Source organism: Danio aesculapii, chromosome 20 (genome assembly GCF_903798145.1).
Source record: "Danio aesculapii chromosome 20, fDanAes4.1, whole genome shotgun sequence".
In the NCBI taxonomy this organism is placed as follows: Eukaryota; Metazoa; Chordata; class Actinopteri; order Cypriniformes; family Danionidae; genus Danio; species Danio aesculapii.
The window spans coordinates 18,596,879-18,618,397 of record NC_079454.1 but is presented as its reverse complement, the minus strand read 5'-3'; the positions used below and the strand labels follow the sequence as shown (position 1 = coordinate 18,618,397).

Genomic DNA, 21,519 nt, shown 5'->3' with positions numbered 1-21,519 from the left:
AATTTCATTTCTGTGTGTAGAGATGTTCTCCCTCAGAACTTTGACAGTTACTCCGCTGAGGTTCAGAAGCTCATCTGTACAGCAGATCATCTCGGTGCACTGATGCAGTACGACACTTCAGGCTTCTTGCCAAACCTCAGAATACACAGAGGTCAGAGGGCTTTTAAAACGCTCTATAATCATGTTTTGTTTTTGTTTTCTTGATTATTTTTGTGTGTGCATATATATAGAGATATATAGAGATATATATATATATATATATATATATATATATATATATATATATATATATATATATATATATATATATATATATATATATATATGATAAACAGTGGCTTATGAGGTCACCTCTCCTTCCTCATGTCCGGTATCTTCTCCAGTGTTTTCTCTAGAACTTTTTCCAGCTGTGGCAGCAGACTCAGCTGGGCCTTTTACACAGATCTGCCAACTACGTGTGGCTTTATTTCAATAACAAATGTTGTGAGCGCAGTATTAAAAGTCGAGAGCGCATTCATGTAATATGAGATTCATGCGAATCTCTTTGCTTTTCGTGCCAATTTCCTCTGTTCGTGCACAACTTCTAGCACGCCCTCAAATATACGCTGCTCAAGTGCAGATCATCTTATGCGCTCTCAAATAAACGCTGCTGAAGTGCGATTTAGTGCGTTTATGTAACAAGTATGTCTCCAACATTCATTAGATTTGCTAGGAATATTTATGTATTTTTTCAATAGACCTACCGAGCGACATTAATGCATCCTGAAGTTAAGTAAAACGGAAACCGCGTTCATCTTAACTGAAAGTTTCACCATGTTTGCTAGCGTCACGCATCGCGCACCTGTCAGTCAGTCAGTCAGCACGTGACCTTAAAGCAGTGGTAGGGAACCTGTGGCTCTTCGACCAAAATTACTTGGCTCTCCAGCTCCAGCTGTCTCCCTTCAATCATATTTTAAAGTACAATTACTTTTTTTTTCTTTTCGACCAATGTACGTGTGCGGTGCTGTGGATAAAATTAAATCGCGACACCAATGAAGGGCAAATGCGTGTGTGTGGTTACCATAAAATATAAGTTATTTTGCCCTTCATTTACTCAATAACAGTAACATATAATTTTTTGTTCTTCAATAGCATATATATGTTCTTTAAAACCAACCAAAATGATTGTCGCATACTTTAATAATATGAATTATTTTGAAGTGTAATGTTTTTATTGTGGGTAAAATGTTTGTTTTATTTTAAATTATGTTGCTTTTCAGCAAAAAAAAAAAAAAAAAACGAGTTTATTAACGCAGAAATTTATTATGAATTGTCCTTTCTTCATTCATGGACTTGATCAACATTTGCTTCATATTTGTTTAAATTTTAGTTGTGGGATAAATCAACGGTTTAGTTTAAACCTGTATCATTTATAGTAGTAGTATATATTGGGGTGCAAATATACCCCATGCTCTTTACAAAAATGCATTTGCCAAAAATATCAGAAATGGCTCTTGCTGAAAAAAAGTCCCCATCCCTGCCTTAAAGGGTAAGCAAATGACAGCAGCGCACTACTATGATGACAGATTTATTATAATTATAATTCACTTTACCTTTTAACACGTTTTGGTGAGATGATATCCCACTATTTAAAAAAACAACAACAACTGAATGTTTTGAATGAGAAGTAATGTAGCAGTGGCGGGGTGAATTTTGGTGTGGCGCCCCGCCATGGTAGAATGAATGTAACGGAAACCAAGTTCTCCTTAGTCTTGTCCATGTTGAGGGTGAGGTTGTTGTCCTCACCCTATGTCACTAGACTGGCCACCTCCCTCCAGTAAGCTGCCTCATCTTCCCTAGTGATACATCCTATCACTGCAGTGTCATCCGCAAACTTAATGATGGTGTTGTTTCTTGTGGGATGAAGACTGTTTAATGACTGTTTTATAAGTTCTTTCATCTCATTGATTTCATTAACTTATAGGGGTTATATGGATACATTTCTATCACTCTTCAATTGGCTTTTCTCAAAGATGAATTCTGAAATGATGAACACTCATCCTAAAAGGAGTGTAATCAAGCGTTGTTTTTTGTGTGTTGTGTGTTTTGTGTAGCGATGGGTTTGGCCACTATAGAGGTGATGCAGGCCATGCAGAGGACATGGAGCAATTCGAAGGTCCGCGTCAACGGAAAGACCAGACAGCTGCAGTGGAGAGACATGTTCGACATTGCTGTAAAATGGAGGAGGTCTGAACAATGACCAATCTCTCTGTGTGTGTTTGTGTGTGTAGTTTTTGTGTGTGTTTATTTGTTTGTGTGTTGTTTGTTTGCATGCGTGTGTTTGTGTGTGTGTTGGGGTCTGTTTGTGTGTGTGGTATGTGTTTTGAGTGTGTTTGTTTGTGTATTTGCTTATTTGTGCGTGTATGTGTGTGCGCATGTTTGTCAGTTTTGTGTCATTGTGTGTGTTTATGTGTTTTGAGTGTGTTTGTGTATGCATTCTGTGTTTAAAAAATTTGTGTGTGTTTATATATGTGTATTTTTGGTGCGTGCGTGCGTGCCTGTGTTTGTGTTGTGTTTTGTGTATTCGTTTTTGTGTGCGTGTTGTCTTTGAGTGTGTTTGTTTATGTGTGTCTTTTTGAGTGTGTGGTGTGTGTTTTTTTTGAGTGTGGTTTGTTTGTGTGTGTTTGTATGTGCATTTCTGTGTGTGGTGTATGTGTGTATGTATTTGTTTGTTTGCGTTTGTGTGTTTCGTTTGTGTGTTGTGTTTGAGTGTTTGTTTATGTATTTGCATTTCTGTGTGTGTGTGTGCTTGTGTCTTTATGTGTGTTGTGTTTTAATGTGTGTTATGTGTTTTTGAGTGTTTGTGTAAGCATTTCTGTGTTTAAATTTGTGTGTGTGTGTGTTTATATATGTGTGTGTTTATATATGTTTACTTTTTTTGCGTGTGTTTGTTTATTCGTTTTTGTGTGCATGTGTTGTCTGAGTGCGTTTGTTTGTGTATTTGTGTAGTGTGTGTGCATGCATGTCTTTGTGTGTGTGTGTGTGTGCGTGTGTTGTGTGTGTGTGTGTGTGTTAGTTTATTTGAATGTTTGTGCATGTCCATTTCTGTGTGTGTGTGTGTGTTTATATCTGTGTGTATTTGTTTGTGTACATGTGTTTTGTGTGTGTCTTTTTTTGTTTGTGTGTTATGTGTTTTTGAGTGTGTTTGTGTGCGTTTCAGTGTGAGCATTTGTGTGCATGCGTTTGTGTGTATGTTTGCGCGCATGTGTGTGTGCATGCATGTCTGTGTATGTGTTTGTTTGTGTCTGTTTTTGTGTGTGTTATGTTTTTGAGTGTGTTGTGTGTTTTTGTATTTGCGTTTCTCTGTGTGTGCATTTGTGTGCGTGCGTTTGTTGTGTTTGTGTTGCGTGTGTGCACGCTCATGTTTTTGTGTGTATTTGTGTGTGTTGTACGAGTATGTGCGTATGCCTATTTGTGTTTTGTGTCCGTATGCGTATATGTTGTGTGTGTGCATTTGTGTGTGTGGTCCTGGTATAAATCACACTCTGGGGACCAAATGTCCCCACAAGTACGTGACAATAACAGTAAATTCCTGACCTTATAATAATGAGGAAAATGGCTGCAAAATGTTTCATGTTAAAGCTGTGGTTTAGACGTAAGTTCGGGTGGAAAGATGAATTGGACAGAATACACAGTCTGTGCAGGATAAAAAATCATTATGTCTATGGGGGAAATCCCCTTAACATGAAAAGCAAATGTGTGCTTGTGTGTGCAGGATTGCAGATCCAGACCAGCCTGTGCTGTGGTTAGATCAGATGCCTGCCAGGAGTCTTAGCAGAGGATTTAACAACCACATCAACCTCATCAGGTGCCGTTTCTGCCCCGTGTGTCATCTGATCTGTAAAGCTGCCAGTCTTAATCACTTAAACGCTGTGTGTGGCTTTTAAGAGCCGTTTCACGGCCAAGGATAATCGCTATTTTAACAATCATTTTAATAATCCTCCTAATTGCCTGAGAGTAGAGAAGTCCACACCACAGCAATGACACTAATGACACAGAAAAACAATAATTTGCTTGATGTGCATGTGAAATGCAAATTTACAGTGTTTATTTTGCTAGCGCACACTGTTATTTTTTTAGATGAACAATTCATCTGTGCAAGGCAATCCAATGGAAACAAAAGTTAGTCATCTTTAACCTAAATCTGGCCATTTGCCTTTCTGCGTTTGGAGTGGCAGTCCTTTTCTTTTTTTCAGAAATCCAGTAATCGCAAGGGGTTCACAACTTTTTCCTCGCAACTATGTAGTTATTGATGATTCACTGAAGAAACAGACTGTGTGAGTAGTGCCAGACTTTCATACCTTAATCGAGAACAGAGTGTGAAAATGGCGTGAGCAGCTTGACTTCCCAAAAAAAGTACTTCCTAATTGTAACATTAGAAGCAAAATGTTGCTCATTGATCTGCTTTAAAAGCAATAGCGTGAAAAGGCTACACAAATAAACTCTGCGCTGCTACAAACATTGTTTGTGAAAACCGCAAAACATGGTACTTATACATACTTTTGACTTGCAGTTTCTAGGTAAAAATCAACAATTTTTGTTTCTTCTGTTCACCTTAGTGATATTTTACAGGACATATTTTCAACAAATTAAGGATTATTTTCATGCAGTTCTTTGCACAACACTAAAAAAACCATAATACAACTTTACAATGCCAATGATTTGTAATCAAATATGTTTGCGTCACTCTGTAACTATCTCCGTATGTATGCACAACTTTTCTGGCATTGTCAGTTTGCTTGGTTTTTCACTTTGTTGTACTTGTAATGCAGAGCCCTTGGGTTTAAGTCAGATGAAGCACAGTTCCACATAATAGATAAACCAATGTAAAATCAAGGTAAAATTACATAGTAAATGCAACTTTTGTTTGCTTGTGAAAACACATTCGGTTGGGTTAAAGGGAAGAATTTAGACCTTTGGTTGTTTAATGTGACCGCAGCATGGGAATGAGAGACAGGTCATTAAATGTATGTTATGCCCCAAACACACACCATAACTCCTTAAGAGACTAAGGACAACCCATAGACCATTAATACAATGCCTATAATGTTATTTAGGTTCCAGTAAAGTACTTACAAAGACATTTATAAGCTGCTTTCCACTATTGGGCTTAATGATTCTCTTTGTTTAAAGCCAGGGGTGGCCAACCTGTTTTCTGGAGATCTACCTTTCTGCAGATTTCAGTTGCAACCCATATCAAACACACCTGCCTGTAATGATCAAGTGCTGTTCAGGTCCTAATTAATTGGTTCAGGTGTGTTTGATCAGGGTAGGAGCAGAACTATGCAGGAGGGTAGATCTCCAGGAACAGGGTTGAGTACCCCTTGTTTAAAGGAACACTCCACTTTAAAAAAAAAATGTATAGTAATAAGTCTCTTAAGAGTTAAAGAGTGGACTTGAACCATTTTTTAAACCATTCAGTCAATTTCTCGTTCTGGCAGGGGTCACTTTTAGCTTAGCATTTCGTTCAAAAAAATTCTTGAAATTTATTTATTTATTTTTCAGGTTCTGCTGGTTGCATTTCTTGAATTTTCATTGCCAATCGTAAGCTAATTGTAATTGTTTGTTTTGGTTCAATTTGGAATTTCCTCAATTATTGCAGAGCCGGGGGATCAGAGTGAGCGCTCCAGCTTGGCCCCACCCTGATCCAATAATTTTCCTATTTGAAGCTTAATTCTTCTGTAGTTACATCGAATAATAAGACAAACGGGAAATGAAAAATTACTATTTTCAAGGCTAACATTGCTAGGAATTATGCTCTCATTCTGGCATAAAAGTCATGAAACTCTGTTCTTGTGCTATGGCTGCACTAGGCTGAGTGATATTTCCAGAGGCACCTTGAAACCATGGAGAGATGAGAAATGCGCTCATGTAAACAGCGCTCTTTTTGAGACTCCTATTGCTGATATTTACTTTAAATAACAAAAAATAAATTAATTAGGAGCGCACTTCCGCTAAGCCAGCTATAGAGAAACTGTTAGCCAGGCAACAGAGTGGTGACATCACACACACACACACACACACACACACACACACACACACGCGCGCACTCTACCGGCACGGCTCAGAGAACGGTTTGTAATCAAGTCATGCCATACCAGACTCATGTGTAAATACATCTGCAACTGTACTGGACAGTTCTTGGAACCGTTCTATCTGTTTAGTGGAAAAGCAGCTGTAGTTGGTAAAAAAGGATGACTTTGTTTAATTATTATTATAATTTTTTTTTTACAGTGATAATATTTATATCATGTGCTGTTGAATGCTTAATTCTGATTGACTGTTAACTCTAAGGTGTTCAGTTATTTTCAGATAAATGCATAGCTAAAGTAGTTTCAGGCTGGTTTTGACATTCACTTCACTACAACATTCAAACAATTACATCAGAAGTCTTCAAATGAGATGCATTAGAAACTAATCCTACACACAGGAGCAGATTAAGAACATAAACCTGACAAATGTCTTGAAATACAACATCTGAACAGTGGCTTTAGGTGTGGTAATAGTAAATATTTGGGGTCATTGAATTTATTCGAAAATGATGCATGCACAAGGTGTAGCAAGCAGTCCACTGCATCACCACCTGAGGTTACAGCTCTAATAATTCAACGGTCCGTTGGGAAATATTCTTTAAATAATGCATAATTGTGGGATTGTGTTGATTAGAGTTGACCAATGAAAAGTTGACCTGTGAAACAGGTCTAAACCTCCATTGCTGTGATTGGATGTTTTTCTGTTGTTCCACAGAGGGCAGATTATTAATATCAGATATCTGGAGTATTTCAGTAGCATTCTCAGCTTCGTAAAGGACAGAATACTGGTTTATCACGGGTGAGTCACGTTACTGTTTTACATGTTTTGAAGATATTCAAATATACAATCATAAATAATATTGAATATTTAATATAAATATTTACAAAATACAATTTTTGATCCCTCATTTATCCATTTAATAACACCCCAAATTCATTTAATAAAACATCTATTAATCACACCCCCTAGTTTTTCACGATTGTTATTTGTAATTATTTGCGATTGTTGAAAAATTACTGATTTGTGGTGGTAATTCCTAGAAATTTGTGGACAATTTATAAATGTAAAAAATCAAATTTACCATATTAGGTAGCCTACTATGTTAGGTGTGCAATCTGAAACAATGACAATAACACAAATCATAAAAATAAAGCTTCTTTTTTTTGGTCTTTTGTCAAGATAAAATCTAAAACAGTAGGGATTAGGCCAAAGGAAGGTTGTATAACAAATTTTTTACATTTTTTTACACATTTTTATCCACGATCTTACTTTGTCATGGATTTCATTCCCCTAATCTGACATCATGTCACACATAGGACATGCGTTAGGGCTTCCCCTAGCGTATTAAACCTAAAACACTGATTGCCGTAAAAGTCGTCAATGGCAGGGAAGCGTTTTCTCTCGTTAACTGCAGGGAAGTTAAATGAAATTATTTATCGATTTGACAGCCATGCATGTAAAGCACAAATAATGTCTTTCAATTTGGTCACGTCCAGCGGCCGTCATCCATGAACCAACCTTCATCTGTCTGTTCCATTGCTGAAAATTTCTTTTGCAGTCTGAAGCATGTCATTGCACAAAACGCCCAATTTGCACCACAGGATGTCTAATCTCATCTTTGCTATGACTTCACATGTAAATCACTACAGCTTCATCCGCGTCTGCCTACTGCCCTAACCCCCCCCCCCCCCCCCCCCCCCCCCCCCCCCAAACCCAAGCGGCCCTCCATTCCATGTAATGTAATGTAATGATTATGAGGCGCAGGCGAGATGTTTTTTTTTCTGTTGCATGTTCTGTGTATGCAACATCTAACAACATCTCAAGTCATGTAATTTAGTTATTTTGATTATATGGTTTGGAATTGGATGTTTTATGAGATTTATTTAAATTCATTCATTCATTCATTTTCTTTTCGGCTTAGTCCCTTTATTAATCCGGGATCACCACAGCGGAATGAACCGCCAACTTATCCAGCAAATGTTTTACGTAGCGCCTGCCCTTCCAGCCACAACCCATCAATGGGGAAACATCCATACACACTTATTCACACACATACATTATGGACAATTTAGCTTACCCAATTCACCTATAGCACAGGTCTTCGGACTTGTGGGGAAACCAGAGCACCTGGAGGAAACCCACGCAAACACTGGGAGAACATACAAACTCCACACAGAAACGCCAACTGACCCAGCCGAGGCCCAAACTAGCGACCTTCTTGCTGTGAGGCGAACATGCTACTCACTGCGCCACTGCGTTTAAATTAAGAATATTGCAGGATCGCAAAAAATTTTGTTGATTTTTGTGTTGATTCAGCGATCGTGGAATCACGAAAAACTAAAGGGTCTGAATAATCTAAGAATTCTGAAAGAAAAAAGTTTGATAGCATTTTCCACAAAATATTACGTTGAATATGTTTTTAATGTTGATAATAATAATAAATGTTTTTGAGCACCAACTCAGCATTTTATAATATCAAACAGAAAAACACTGCTTTTAGTTTCTTATGCTGTGTTCACACCAGACGTGTCTTTCATGAATAAATCACGCTATTCGCGCACAAATAGACACGTGAACATTTTAAGTTTACTCGCTTCATTTGCGTGTGAAATTCGCTTCATTCGTGCGTGAAATTCACTTTACAATAGGCGCAGATTTGTGTCATGGGCAGGGTTTCTGTCTGCCCTGTCAGCTTCATTGCTAAATGGCTATCATAGATTTTATTGAGAGAGTAGCTGTGCTTTATGTGCTTTAGGAAGGCTGAAAAGCAGCATATATTCGTTCGCCACCATGTCTGAGGGCATGCTCACACTAGGTACAGTTGCCTTGAACCATGCCGAAGCGCCCTTGTCCCCCCTCCTCCGACGGCCTGCGCTCACACTGCATTTTGCCTAGTGATCTGGTGCACGTTTACATCACCGATGATGCGACTGTTCAGTTTAACAGGAAGAGAAGCGAGCTCGCTCAGCACAGTGGAAATTGCTTTAGTTATATCATTTTGTATTGTTTTAAGTCGTTTGATATGCAGTGACATGCAGTCAAATATTTTGCCGAACAGATCCACAAATTTTGATGCTCATAAATTATCATAAAAGTCATTGTTCTGCATGTATTAGGATGTTTGCTGAAGGTGCAGCGAGGGGTTTGTGTCTTTAATAAACTACAATGGTTTGCGTTCATTGAAAAGTAAGAATGATTAATAAATCCATATGAAATAATCCCTTAAAAATGACGTTTTGTCTTCAGTTTCGCACTCAGGCACACTTTGCACTCACATTACAAGCGTACTCCTCCAAAGCGCAACCGAACCATGCCCTGGCACACCTCTTCCAACTAGGTCAGGGCTGACCAACTGAACCACGCCTGGGCCCGATTCGGAGCACTCACACTTGTCAAACGAACCGGGAAATGCACCTGGGCATGGTTCGGATAGCATAGTGTGAGTGCGCCCTCCACTAGATCGTGATTTCAGAGGTGCACCCAGCTCTGTGAGTTCATCAACTTCTCCAGAAACTATATCTGGATGATCGAGCCCAGTTTGATGAGCGGTTATCCGGTGTCGGCAGGAGGATTTCTCCTCGGGACACCAACTACAGGTGCTATTTCATAATCATCCCCTACAAGAGCAAGCTCCTGATTGGTTAACATGGCATGAATGTCTGCTAAAGTTCAGATTTTCCAACACGCGCCGCTTCATTTGCGCGAATCGTGTCATTCACGCGAATCTATTTGCATCTTTGCAGTGACTTAACATGTAAATCACTCACACTTGGCGCTACATCCGTGTCTGGTGTGAACACACCATTAGAGTTTGAACTGTATTTGTGATCAAATAAATGTGATCTTAAGGAATAAAAAGTCTTACCATTCACTAACTTATGAATACCTTGTGTAAATTACTTTTATGCTTGATCAGACACTTTAACCAGTGAGAAAACTAGTAAAAAAGTAAACATTGTTTTTTTTGTTGTTGTTGTTCATTCAAACACATTTGATTCATGTACACATACATAATTGATTAATACACTTGCACATTTAGTTTGTTCGATCATTTACCCAATCTCATTAACTCCCATATACTTTTTATCCTGTATATTATTCATGCATTTATTCGCTTTATTGATTTTCTTAATTGTGTCTTCTGTCCACCAGGGCGTATAACCCGCGGGGACTTCAGGAAGTAAAACAGGCTCTGGAAAATGTAAATAAGGTGGAGGATTTGCTTCCAATCATGAAGGTAAGGAGCATTAAAGAGAGAGTTTTACAGCTACTTGTTGTTTTTAATCACAGCTATTATCTTAATCATCAACTGGACAACTTGTGTGGTGAATGTTGCACATAGTAGTAAAAAAAAAAAAACATGACGTTGGTGTTATGGTTTGGGAACCTTTCTGTTAAGAATAAAAACACACTAAATCAGATAGTTAAAGGGTCCAGTAAGCTGACTGGGGTGTCACTAACCAATCTGGAGGCTGTGTACACCAGACAGCTAAAGAAATTTTAAAATGTAAACATTTTAAGTGACACCGCTCATCCTCTACACTCAGTTATAGCTCCTTCCTTCTGCTCGCAGGTTTTTAGTATCAAGCTGTAAACGATACAAAAATAGCCTCATACCAGCAGCCATTACATATTTAAATAAGACATAGACTAAAGCAGAGGTGTATCTGTGACTTTTTTTTTTTTTTCATTCTTATTTCTTACACTTATTTAATTGTCTTTATGTCGATTCGATGATGTCACTATGTAAGTATTTTGTGTGGCACTGTTATGAAATGAGAACTCTTGACTGCAAACCAAATCTACCTTTAGGTAGAAATCTAATATAACCTAAAAACTTAATTTAATGACTAACTTGCTAAGAATGGATAATACTTTTACAGTATTTATTAATCGAAGTTTAACATTTGCTAAAGCATTATTTAAATCTTGTTAACATTAGTTACTGCACTGTGAGTTAACATGAACTAGCAACCTCTTTTTACATTAATTAACATTAAAAAGATAAATAAATACTGTAATAACTGTTTTCTTCATTATTTCTTAATGTTATTACATACATTAACTAATGGAACCTTATTGTACAGTGGCACCAAAGGCATTTTCCTCAAGAAAAGCAAATTATAATAATAACAAACTGAATATGAATGTCTTAGATTTGTTTTCGGGTTTTTTTTCAGTTAGTTTTAAGATGTAAAATAAGTCTCTGATGCCTATAGAGCATAGGGAGTGTATGTGAAGTTTCATCTTAATATACCCCACAAATAATATTTTATAACTCTTTGAATATGACCCTTATAGGCTTTGATCCAAATTGTGTCATTTTGGGAACTGTGGCTTTAAATTCAGAGATTTGTGCTCATTTCAAAAGGGGGCAGAGCTACAAATGCCTGTGTGTCAGCATAGTGGCAGATTCAAAAACAAGATAAAGTCCTATGCTAATGAGAGATGGTCACTAATGGGTGCGGCTTTCCCTCTCTGATGACACGTACAACGGGAGAATGTCAATCAAAGTGTTTCTGTTTTTATCAAGTGTGATTATAAACAATAGAATTAATATTTTACCGTTACAAGCTGGTTATATTCACACACTGTTGCCACACAACTGCGCTTAAACCCCTTATAAAAGTAATTTTTGCATAATAGGTCCCCTTTAAAAGCAAGAAAAAAAAAAGCTGGTGTACAGCATTGTGCTAGTTATAGAAAAATAGTTACTAGTTACAGTCACTAGTAACTTCATTCAAAAAGTAACTTTTATTTATTACCAATAAATTACACCAAAATGTAATACGCTACTGTTAAAAGTAATTTGAGTTACTTTTGCAAAGAACATGTTTAATGCTCCCGTTAATGCCCTTATAATGTCACTTCAGTGCTGCATGGAAAATACACCGATGTTCAGCCTCACAGTTTTAATTAATTGACATTCTCACAACTAAAACACAAGACAAACCTAAACAAAGTAATTTTAAACACTAATTTAAGTCAGACCAAGGCATGTTTATTGAAGTAGAATAAACCAGCTGAATAATATATTCAGAAACAAAAAAGCAAAAACTAAACAGCTTGAGTATAAAAACTAGCAACAATACACAACAAAAACAAAACCTATAAGAAATAAATAAATGAAAGTAATCGGAGTTATCATTCAGAATCAGTTTGGTGAAACTCAGCACCACAAAACTGCTATTAAAGACAACCATTCATTTTATGCATTTTAAACAAAACAAAAACGAAATCTATGAGCAGTTTTCAAACCAACCACGAAATAAACAAGGTATGTCAACAACTAATAGAAAGTATGCTGTGTATATTCAAAGTGCAAAATCTGCTGTTGTATAACAGCTATAAAAATATGTAAAACAATAAAAAATAAATCACAGCAATTTTCTGAGCAATACAACACTACACATTTAAATAACGCGTTCTGAAATATAACAAAAATGTGTCTGTGTCTACTAAACGAATCAATTTTCTTTTGCACATGACAAATGTGTGCTTATTTATTTGAAACAACAAACATAGTAGTTTTAGTAATTAGTAACGTTAATAGTCTCTTGGTCTCGCGCACACGCACACTCGGCCTACCTCCCGTGCATTTGGTCTCTCTCACGCACACACTTGACCTCTCTCACGCACACCCGTGCTTTACTTTTGTCCTGTCTGGTGACTCGTACATGATGCGTCTTCTTTACAGTGGTTGGGTAAACAGGAAGATGTAGGCTTGACTGCAGCCAAAAATAATGAATTTACCAAGTAACGGACACACGCATCAGATTGGAACGATAACTATTGTAATTATTTAACATAAGGAAATGCATTACAGTATTAGTTACTGTCAAAAGTAATGTCATGCATTACTAGTAATGCGTTATTGCCAAACACTGCTAGTGTAGTATTAAAAAAAAAAAAACAATAGTTTTTCTATCTGTTCGTGCTTGTATACCCTTTATATTTTTCACATTAGTTGTTAAAAAATATATATTTGGTTTTATTGGGAACTCCTAACTGTTAGTCAGAATAACAACTTAAGGTGTAACAGCGTCTACGCATGAGATTTCTGAATGTGTGTGTGTGTTCTTGGATGAAGCCAAATTTATGAGTAATATGAACAGTTGATGAATGAGCCTACTAAATGCTCATAGTTGCCTGTTCACAATTATGCTTGGCATTTCACACCTATGATTGTGTTTTTGTATTGCCGTATTTATTTAGAAACAAATATGTGAGTTCTCGTTAACCGCATGAAGACAGATGGAATGTTTCTCTTAAATGTTTCTGTGTTTGTTTTGATATCTGAAGCAGTTCAACAGTAAAACCAGAGACGGCTTTACAGTCAATTCCAAAGTGCCCAGTCTAAAGGATCCTGGGAAAGAATATGACGGATTTACAATCACCATCACTGGAGACCGGTGAGAACTTTTATAAGTATCATATCTTCAACGTTTATGTTCTGTAGTGTATTTTTAATTGAGAAAATAGACTTTATAGACCAGGGGTGCCCAAACGTTTTCCTATGAAGGGCCAAAAACCAGACATCATTGAGAGCCGTGTGCCGTAAATAAATATACCAAACAATTTTACTTGAAAGTTGCCATGGGTAATTTCCTAATTTATTTAAAAAAAAATAGAAAACATCACTTTAAATCATATAAACTAATGCAGTATAACTTTTATTAATTGTAACTTATTGCTATAAAAAACATAAACAATCACATTTCTAACACAGTGGAGTTCAGTGCTGAAAACACTAGCAGAACAGCTTTTGGTTGATTCACTCACCAAACTCTCTGCATTGTCTCCTATCCGTCAGGTGACAGTATGTACATTTGAAATGACCGTCCCCATCCATTCTCCCTCTCTTCTCAGATGGGATGGCGGGCCAAGTCAAAGGTTACCATGGGCCAACTTTGGCCCGCAGGCCCTAGTTTGGGCGTATCTGTTATAGACAAAGAATTTTTCTATGTTCTATAGTTGTCTATACTTTATAGAGAAAACAGACAAATTTTGATTTGGTTTTGGTCTTACTAAACGCAATAACATTTCATCTAAAAATCCTTCTAAATGTAAAACAACAGCAGAGCTATAACAATTAAGATGTAGAGATGTTGTCATAATTCTGGAGTTCGATACCAATTGTACTGATTTTTTAAAAACATATATTTCTTCTAACATTTGAGCGCGTTCTTAAACAGCGCTGATTGACCATTTTGTTCACATGCTCAACAGAAATGACTGTGGTTGGCTGTAAAAGTCATCAGTTGACCAAACTCACTGCTGTGTACCAAAGATACAGGGACACTGGAGCATTTTAAAGTCACATCGATCAGCTGATTTGTCTATAAGCTGACATACGAGCGGTCCACTGATGAATTGCGGCTTCAAAATGCTCCAGTGTCCTTGTATCTGTGGTTACACTCAGTAGACATCGGTGAGTTCAGTGAACTGATGACCTTCAACTGTATGAATAATTCTGCTGTACTAAAGATGATACTGAAATGAATTACTCTGATATCAGTTTAAAAAAAACACTTATAATAGACTTACTAATACTCATCAAACTATGTATTTTTAGGAAAAACATAATTGTGCCATGGTAGAGTGGTGACCAAACAAATTGTACCACAAGGTCAAAATGATCTGGTCTAGCTTTATTGAGGGACATTTGGTCCACAGAATGTGATGAATGCCAGGACAACACACACACACACACAACAACAACACAAACAATACAATTCTTAAGGTTTTTTGGGACAACTTTTTGGGCTCTATTGTGACGATCTATGTGCAAAGTGCAGGGCGCTAACGCATTAAGGGCGTGTCAGAATCTACTTTTGCTATTTTAAGGACAGAAAAATCCTCTTTGCACCATGGCAAGCCATTTTTATAAAAAGTCATTTTTTTACTGATATGGCAAGCCATCGTTGCATGTATCACTTTCACACTTATTGAACCTTATATTTTCTATAGTATGTGGCAAGCCATTTTTACATAATGTCCAAGTCCAGTTTTGACTGTCATAGAGACATCTGTGTTGATTTTTATCACTCATATTGGCTGGAAGCTTTGATTTATCATCACTAAGCTGTCAGTTGTGTCCATAGCAATAAAACAGGCTAACCTAGCAACCATTTAAAAACCGCAATATCTCTACATCAGAACATCATAGGGACCTGGGCATTGGCTCATTTGACTCATGCTAGCAAATATGACTTCCTGTGTAAGCCAAACGATAAGGCTTAACAATAAGCCAAGTGCTAATAATGATTAGCTACATGCTATTAATGGTTATCTAAGTGCAATAACATATGCTAGAAATGCTTACTAAGTATTAGCATTTGATCAAACTTGTACACGAGCATTGCCATTTGGCAACTGCTTAGCGACCACCTAGCAATGCCATAAACATTTTAACAACTGTCTTGCAACCACTTAGCAACCGCTGTGCTTCCTGTCAACTGCCATTCCCTGTCCTGAACAGTCATGTTGGCTTTCTCAAGCGTTTTTTAACACATTTCTAAACATAATAGTTTTAATAACTCATCTCTAATAACTGATTTATTTTATCTTTGCCATGATGACAGTAAATAATATTTGACTAGATATTTTTCAAGACACTTCTATACAGCTTAAAGTGACATTTAAAGGCTTAACTGGGTTAAGTTAACTAGGCAAGTTAGGGTAATTAGGCAAGTAATTGTACAACGATGGTTTGTTCTGTAGACTTTTGGAAAAAAAAATGCTTAAAGGGCCTAATAATTTTGACCTTAAAATATTATCAGACATACTATGAAAATGTCCTTGCTCTGTTAAACATAATTTGGGAAATATTTAAAAAAGAAAAAAAAAATTAAAAGGGGGGCTAATAATTCTGACTTCAGCTGTATAAATAATTCTACTGTACTAAAGATGATAATGAATTGAATTACTCCGCTATTAGTTTAAAAAAAGAATCCACTCATAATAGACTTACTAATACTCACCAAACGATGTATTTTAAGGAAAGAAACATAATTTTGCCATAATTGTGTGTTATGGACATTATTTAGTAGTATTTTTGGATTTTAACATCACACCAATAGAAAGCCAAAAAATAAACAGCAAGAGACCATCAAGACCATCACAGTTTCCATTTAAATCAATGTAATTTCTATTAAGGCCATTATAATCATAATCAATTATAAACAATAGACATTAGACTAATACTAACCTGTTAGACTATGGTAGAAACAAGTTCAGTCATGTTGCTAATGTTAAAAAAGATGCTAACAACATGTTTGAGACCAGTTAAATCATGTTATCCATGTGTTAAATACATGCTAGCAACATGACAACAACTGTAAATTATTAATGCTAAACAACATACTGTGCACTTTCTTACACTGTCAAGTAAAATCATGCTACCACTATTAAAACATGCTAGCAACACATTTAAAGCTATAATATAACAATTCACACAAGCTTGACTGTATTTTTGTTTTTAAATCAAAATAAAATAGCTTCAGTAGTATAGTAGCTTGTTATTGCTTAGCATTTTGAGCTTTATTTTGTGTCTGATGCTAATGCTAATGTTTTTGTGTGTGTTAGAGTGGGGAATATGCTGTTTTCAGTAGAAACTCAGACCACAGATGAGAGGACACAGCAGTATCAGTCTGAAATCGAAGCGCTTTATAAAGACCTCACGGCTAAAGGCAAAGCCTTGATGCTTTCCACTGAACTGGGGGTAAGATCCTCTCTCTCTGTCCGTCTGTCGCTGATTTCTGTAGCATGTCTAGCGTGACTAGCATGTGCTCTTTAGTCACGTCTCCTAAAGCAAATCGATCCAGGGTCACATAAACAAAGTCTTGCGGCGAGGCTCACAGCTCTGGTATCTGCACCTGTTTGACCTGTTACACAGAAAATCATGGGAGTTCTGTGACCTGCGTGTCTTATCTTTCTCTCTCTCACACACACACACACACACACACACACACACACACACACACACACACACACACACACACACACACACACACACACACACACACACGTACAGCTATCTCTATGAGGATTTGACATAGACGTAATGATGTTTATATTGTACTGACTGAATATTCTGTCCTCTTTCCCTAACTCTATCCCTAAAACCAACCCAAACAGAAAACATTTTCAAAATACGCCATTCTGTATTATTTATGAGCTGTTTTTCTTATTGTGACCAAACAAATTGTACCTACAAGGTCAAAATGATCTGGTATAGCTTTATTGAGGGACTTTTGGTCCACAGAATGTGATGAATGCCAGGTTCACACACACACAACAACAACACAAACAATACAATTCTTAAGTTTTTTTTGGGACAACTTAATTGTTTTAGATTCAATCCACTTGAGCCATTCAACATGAAGAGATAGTGTCGAACACAATTTTTTTACAGTGTACATATTCATATAAATAAGCAATATCACAGGAGTAGCAGTGTGATATGGCTGTATATCGGCACTGGTGGGAGGTGTGCGTTAGCACGAGGCTGCAGGCAGAGTGCCTTAGTGTCCCACCAGTTCCAGTATACAGCCATATCGCACTGCTACTCATGTGATATTGTGTTTATACAACAGTTCGACGGCATAATCGTGTATATAAAAAAGAAAATCAAACACGTAGAGTCTAAAAATCCTTCTGTATGAGGAACTACTTTTTTCCGCAATTCATTCACATCTGCAGCTGACGCCAGAACAGCAGAAACCATTACTAGTTCACTAACGTCACTTTAGAGCTAACATTTGAAGGATTCTCTAGCGTAATGTCTAAAGTTATGACAAAACAGGTGATTTTTGCTCACATTTTAAGATTATAAGGCTGAATCGCATGAAATGCCATCAGTCTAGAGACATTTCCCAGTATTTCTCAGTTGCAATCAGGAGATCACAATAAATAACCCTGAAAAAGCCAAAGCAAAGCAAACACTACCAGATTACTGTTGTTTGCGATAATGAAAAACTCTAAAAACATCTGGGCATTTCTTCTTTGTTTTTACTGGACTAGTTTGCTGTACCAAAAACAGCAGACTTGTTAGAAACGAACAGATGACCAACCAAAAAGTAACTCAGGGTCTAAACAACTACATTCTCAACAAAAAAGCCTGAAAAGCACATTATGTTGTCCAACAGCTGCAATATTTGTCAAACTGTTGTGAGTTTGTTGATCTGCCATCACTCTGTGGGTGGAGTAATACAGAAGGGTGAGGAGGCTGTATGAGTTATGATACTGCAGAATATCGCACGGCTATCAGCTAATGAGATTAGAGAACCAGACAGAACTGTTGTATAAATAATATGTTCAGAATCAGAATCAGAATCAGAATCAGTTTTATTGCCAAGTGTGCTTCACACACACAAGGAATTTGTTTTGGCTACAGAAGCTTCCAGTGTACATAAAGTGACATGTGACAACACAAAATAATCAGAAAAAATAAAATAATAATAATAAAAAATGATGAACATTAAACAGATGCGGTTAGTGAAGAAACCTGGATGTTGAGTTGTATGTACAGATTGTTATAAATATACAGGTTACAAGGTGCTGTGTACAAGTGCGAATGTAGAGAGTATTGCATTGTATATTGATATAAGGTGCTGTGTACAAGTGCGTATGAGAAAGTATTGCACATATTTATTGCACAGTAGGGGAATATTTAACTGTTCATAAGGTAGACAGCCTGAGGAAAGAAACTTTTCCTGTGTCTGGCTGTTTTTGTGCTCGGTGCTCTGAAGCGCCGACCAGACGGTAACAGTTCGAACAGGTAGTGTGCTGGGTGTGAGGCGTCCAGAGTGATTTTGCGAGCCCTTTTACTCACTCTGGAAGAGTACAGTTCTTGAAGTGTAGGAAGGGTTGTGCCAGTGATTCGTTCAGCAGTCCGGACTATTCGCTGTAGTCTACGGAGGTCAGTTTTGGTAGCTGAGCCGAACCAGACGTTGATTGAAGTGCAGAGGATGGATTGGATGACAGCTGAGTAGAACTGTACGAGCAGCTCCTGTGGCAGGTTGAACTTCCTCAGCTGACGAAGGAAGTACAGTCTCTGCTGGGCTTTCTTCACAATAGAGTCTATATGAGTGTCCCACTTCAGATCCTGAGAGATGGTGGTGCCCAGGAACCTGAATGACTCTACTGCAGCCACAGTGCTGTTCATGATGGTGAGTGGGGGGAGTGCAGGGGGGTTTCTCCTGAAGTCCACTATCATCTCCACTGTTTTGAGCGTGTTCAGCTCCAGGTTGTTGTATCTGCACCATAACGCCAGCCGCTCCACCTCCTGTCTGTATGCAGACTCGTCACCGTTCTGGATGAGGCCGATAACAGTAGTGTCGTCTGCAAACTTAATGAGTTTGATGGAGGGGTCTTTTGCAGTGCAGTCGTTGGTGTACAAGGAGAAGAGCAGTGGAGAAAGAACACATCCCTGGGGGGCACCAGTGCTGATGGTGCGGCTGTCGGATGTGATTTTGCCCATTCTGACTAGCTGCTGTCTATCTGTCAGAAAGCTGGTGATCCATTGACAGACAGAGCTAGGAACAGAGAGCTGGGCCAGTTTGTACTCAAGCAGTGATGGGACGATGGTGTTAAAGGCAGAACTGAAGTCCACAAACAGAATCCTTGCGTAGTTCCCTGGTTTGTCCAGATGTTGTAGGGTATAATGCAGTCCCATGTTGACTGCATCATCCACAGACCGGTTTGCTCTATAGGCGAACTGCAGGGGGTCCAGCAGGGGTCCAGTGATGTCCTTCAGATATGCTAGCACCAGTCTTTCGAATGACTTCATGGCCACAGATGTTAAGGCCACAGGTCTGTAGTCATTGAGTCCTGTGATCTTTGGCTTCTTTGGGATTGGGATGATGGTGGAGCGCTTAAAGCAGGATGGAACTTTGCGCTGTTCCAGTGATCTATTGAAGATATGGGAGAAAATGGGAGCCAGCTGGTCAGCGCAGGTTCTCAGACAGGCTGGTGAGACACCATCTGGCCCTGGTGCTTTCCTTCTCTTCTGTTTACTGAAGATCTGACGCACATTTTCCTCACTGATCTGAAGAGCAGGGGGGGAGAGGAAGATGGCTGGAGGTGTTGATGGCTGTGTAGGGCGATGGTCCGGGCTGTGTTGATGTGGTGTTGATGGCTGTGTAGGGAGATGGTCCGGGCTGTGTTGATGTGGTATTGATGGCCGTGTAGGGCGATGGTCCGGGCTGTGTTGATGTGGTGTTGATGGCTGTGTAGGGAGATGGTCCGGGTGGGTGTGAGGTGTCTGGTCATAGGTGTCAAACCTACAGTAGAACATATTCAGCTCGTTTGCAATATGTTTATTGCTGTCGATACTGGGGGACGGTGTCTTGTAATTAGTGAAATCTTTTAAGCCTCTCCACACTGATGCAGGGTCGTTAGCTGAAAACTGGTTTTGCAGCTTTTTGGCATAGCTTTTCTTAGCCACACCAATCTCCTTTGTCAATGTGTTCCTGGCCCGATTGTACAGGATCCTGTCACCACTCCTGTAAGCATCCTCTTTGGCCTGACGAAGCTGTCTGAGTTTTGGTGTGAACCATGGTTTATCATTGTTAAATGACAAGTAGGTCCTGGTAGGGATGCATAACTCCTCACAGAAACTGATGTATGATGTTACAGTCTCTGTGAGCTCGTCCAGATCTGTGGCTGCAGCTTCAAAAACATCCCAGTCAGTGCATTCAAAACAGGCTTGTAAGACCTGCTCTGTGTCGTTGGTCCATCTCTTGACAGTCCTTAATACTGGCTTAGTAGTTTTAAGTTTTTGCCTGTAAGTTGGTATAAGATGAACCAGGCAGTGATCGGAGAGTCCTAGAGCTGCTCTGGCGACGGAGCATGTTCATGTATTCTGATTCATGTTCATGTATTGTACATGTACTCTTTTTGTGAATTGTGGGGACATTTCATAGGTTTTCATTGTGTTTATACTTTACAAACTGTATTTTCTATCACCCTATCCCAACCCTCACAGGGACAAAATGTGTGCAGTTTTACATTTTGAAAAAAAAAATCATTCTGTAGTGTTTATAAGCCTTTTCAAAAATGGGGACATGGACAACGTCTTCATAAGACATTCTAATACCCATGTTATTCTACAAAACTTTTTATCATGAAATGTCACAAACATGCATGCACACACACTGCTTGTAATTTATCATGAGAGTTTCTGCAACTGTTGGACTGAATACGTATCAACATGTCAGTGTCCCCACACATTCTATTGCAGTGGTTCCCAAAGTGGGGCTTGGGACCTCCCAGTTCACTTTATTAAACTATTAGAATTACTATATTTTATTCATAACCTACCGAAGAAGACAATTGTAGTTAATAGTTACATAAAAAAACAACATGCAAATAAAAAGCCATCAGTCTTATGATTTTTTTGCAACCCCTGGGTGATTACATTACAGAAGACAGAACAATACGGGA

General features: G+C 38.1%; 1 protein-coding gene across 1 annotated transcript in view; it reads left to right on the top strand.

The window, feature by feature from the left end:
- ttc13 (tetratricopeptide repeat domain 13) overlaps positions 1–21,519 on the top strand; it is a 51,834-nt gene that overhangs the window by 20,814 nt on the left and 9,501 nt on the right. Inside the window, 7 exon segments of the mRNA XM_056481486.1 lie at positions 23–151; positions 2,094–2,226; positions 3,755–3,847; positions 6,787–6,870; positions 10,225–10,309; positions 13,375–13,484; positions 16,660–16,795. Coding sequence (XP_056337461.1) covers positions 23–151; positions 2,094–2,226; positions 3,755–3,847; positions 6,787–6,870; positions 10,225–10,309; positions 13,375–13,484; positions 16,660–16,795 — 770 coding nt within the window.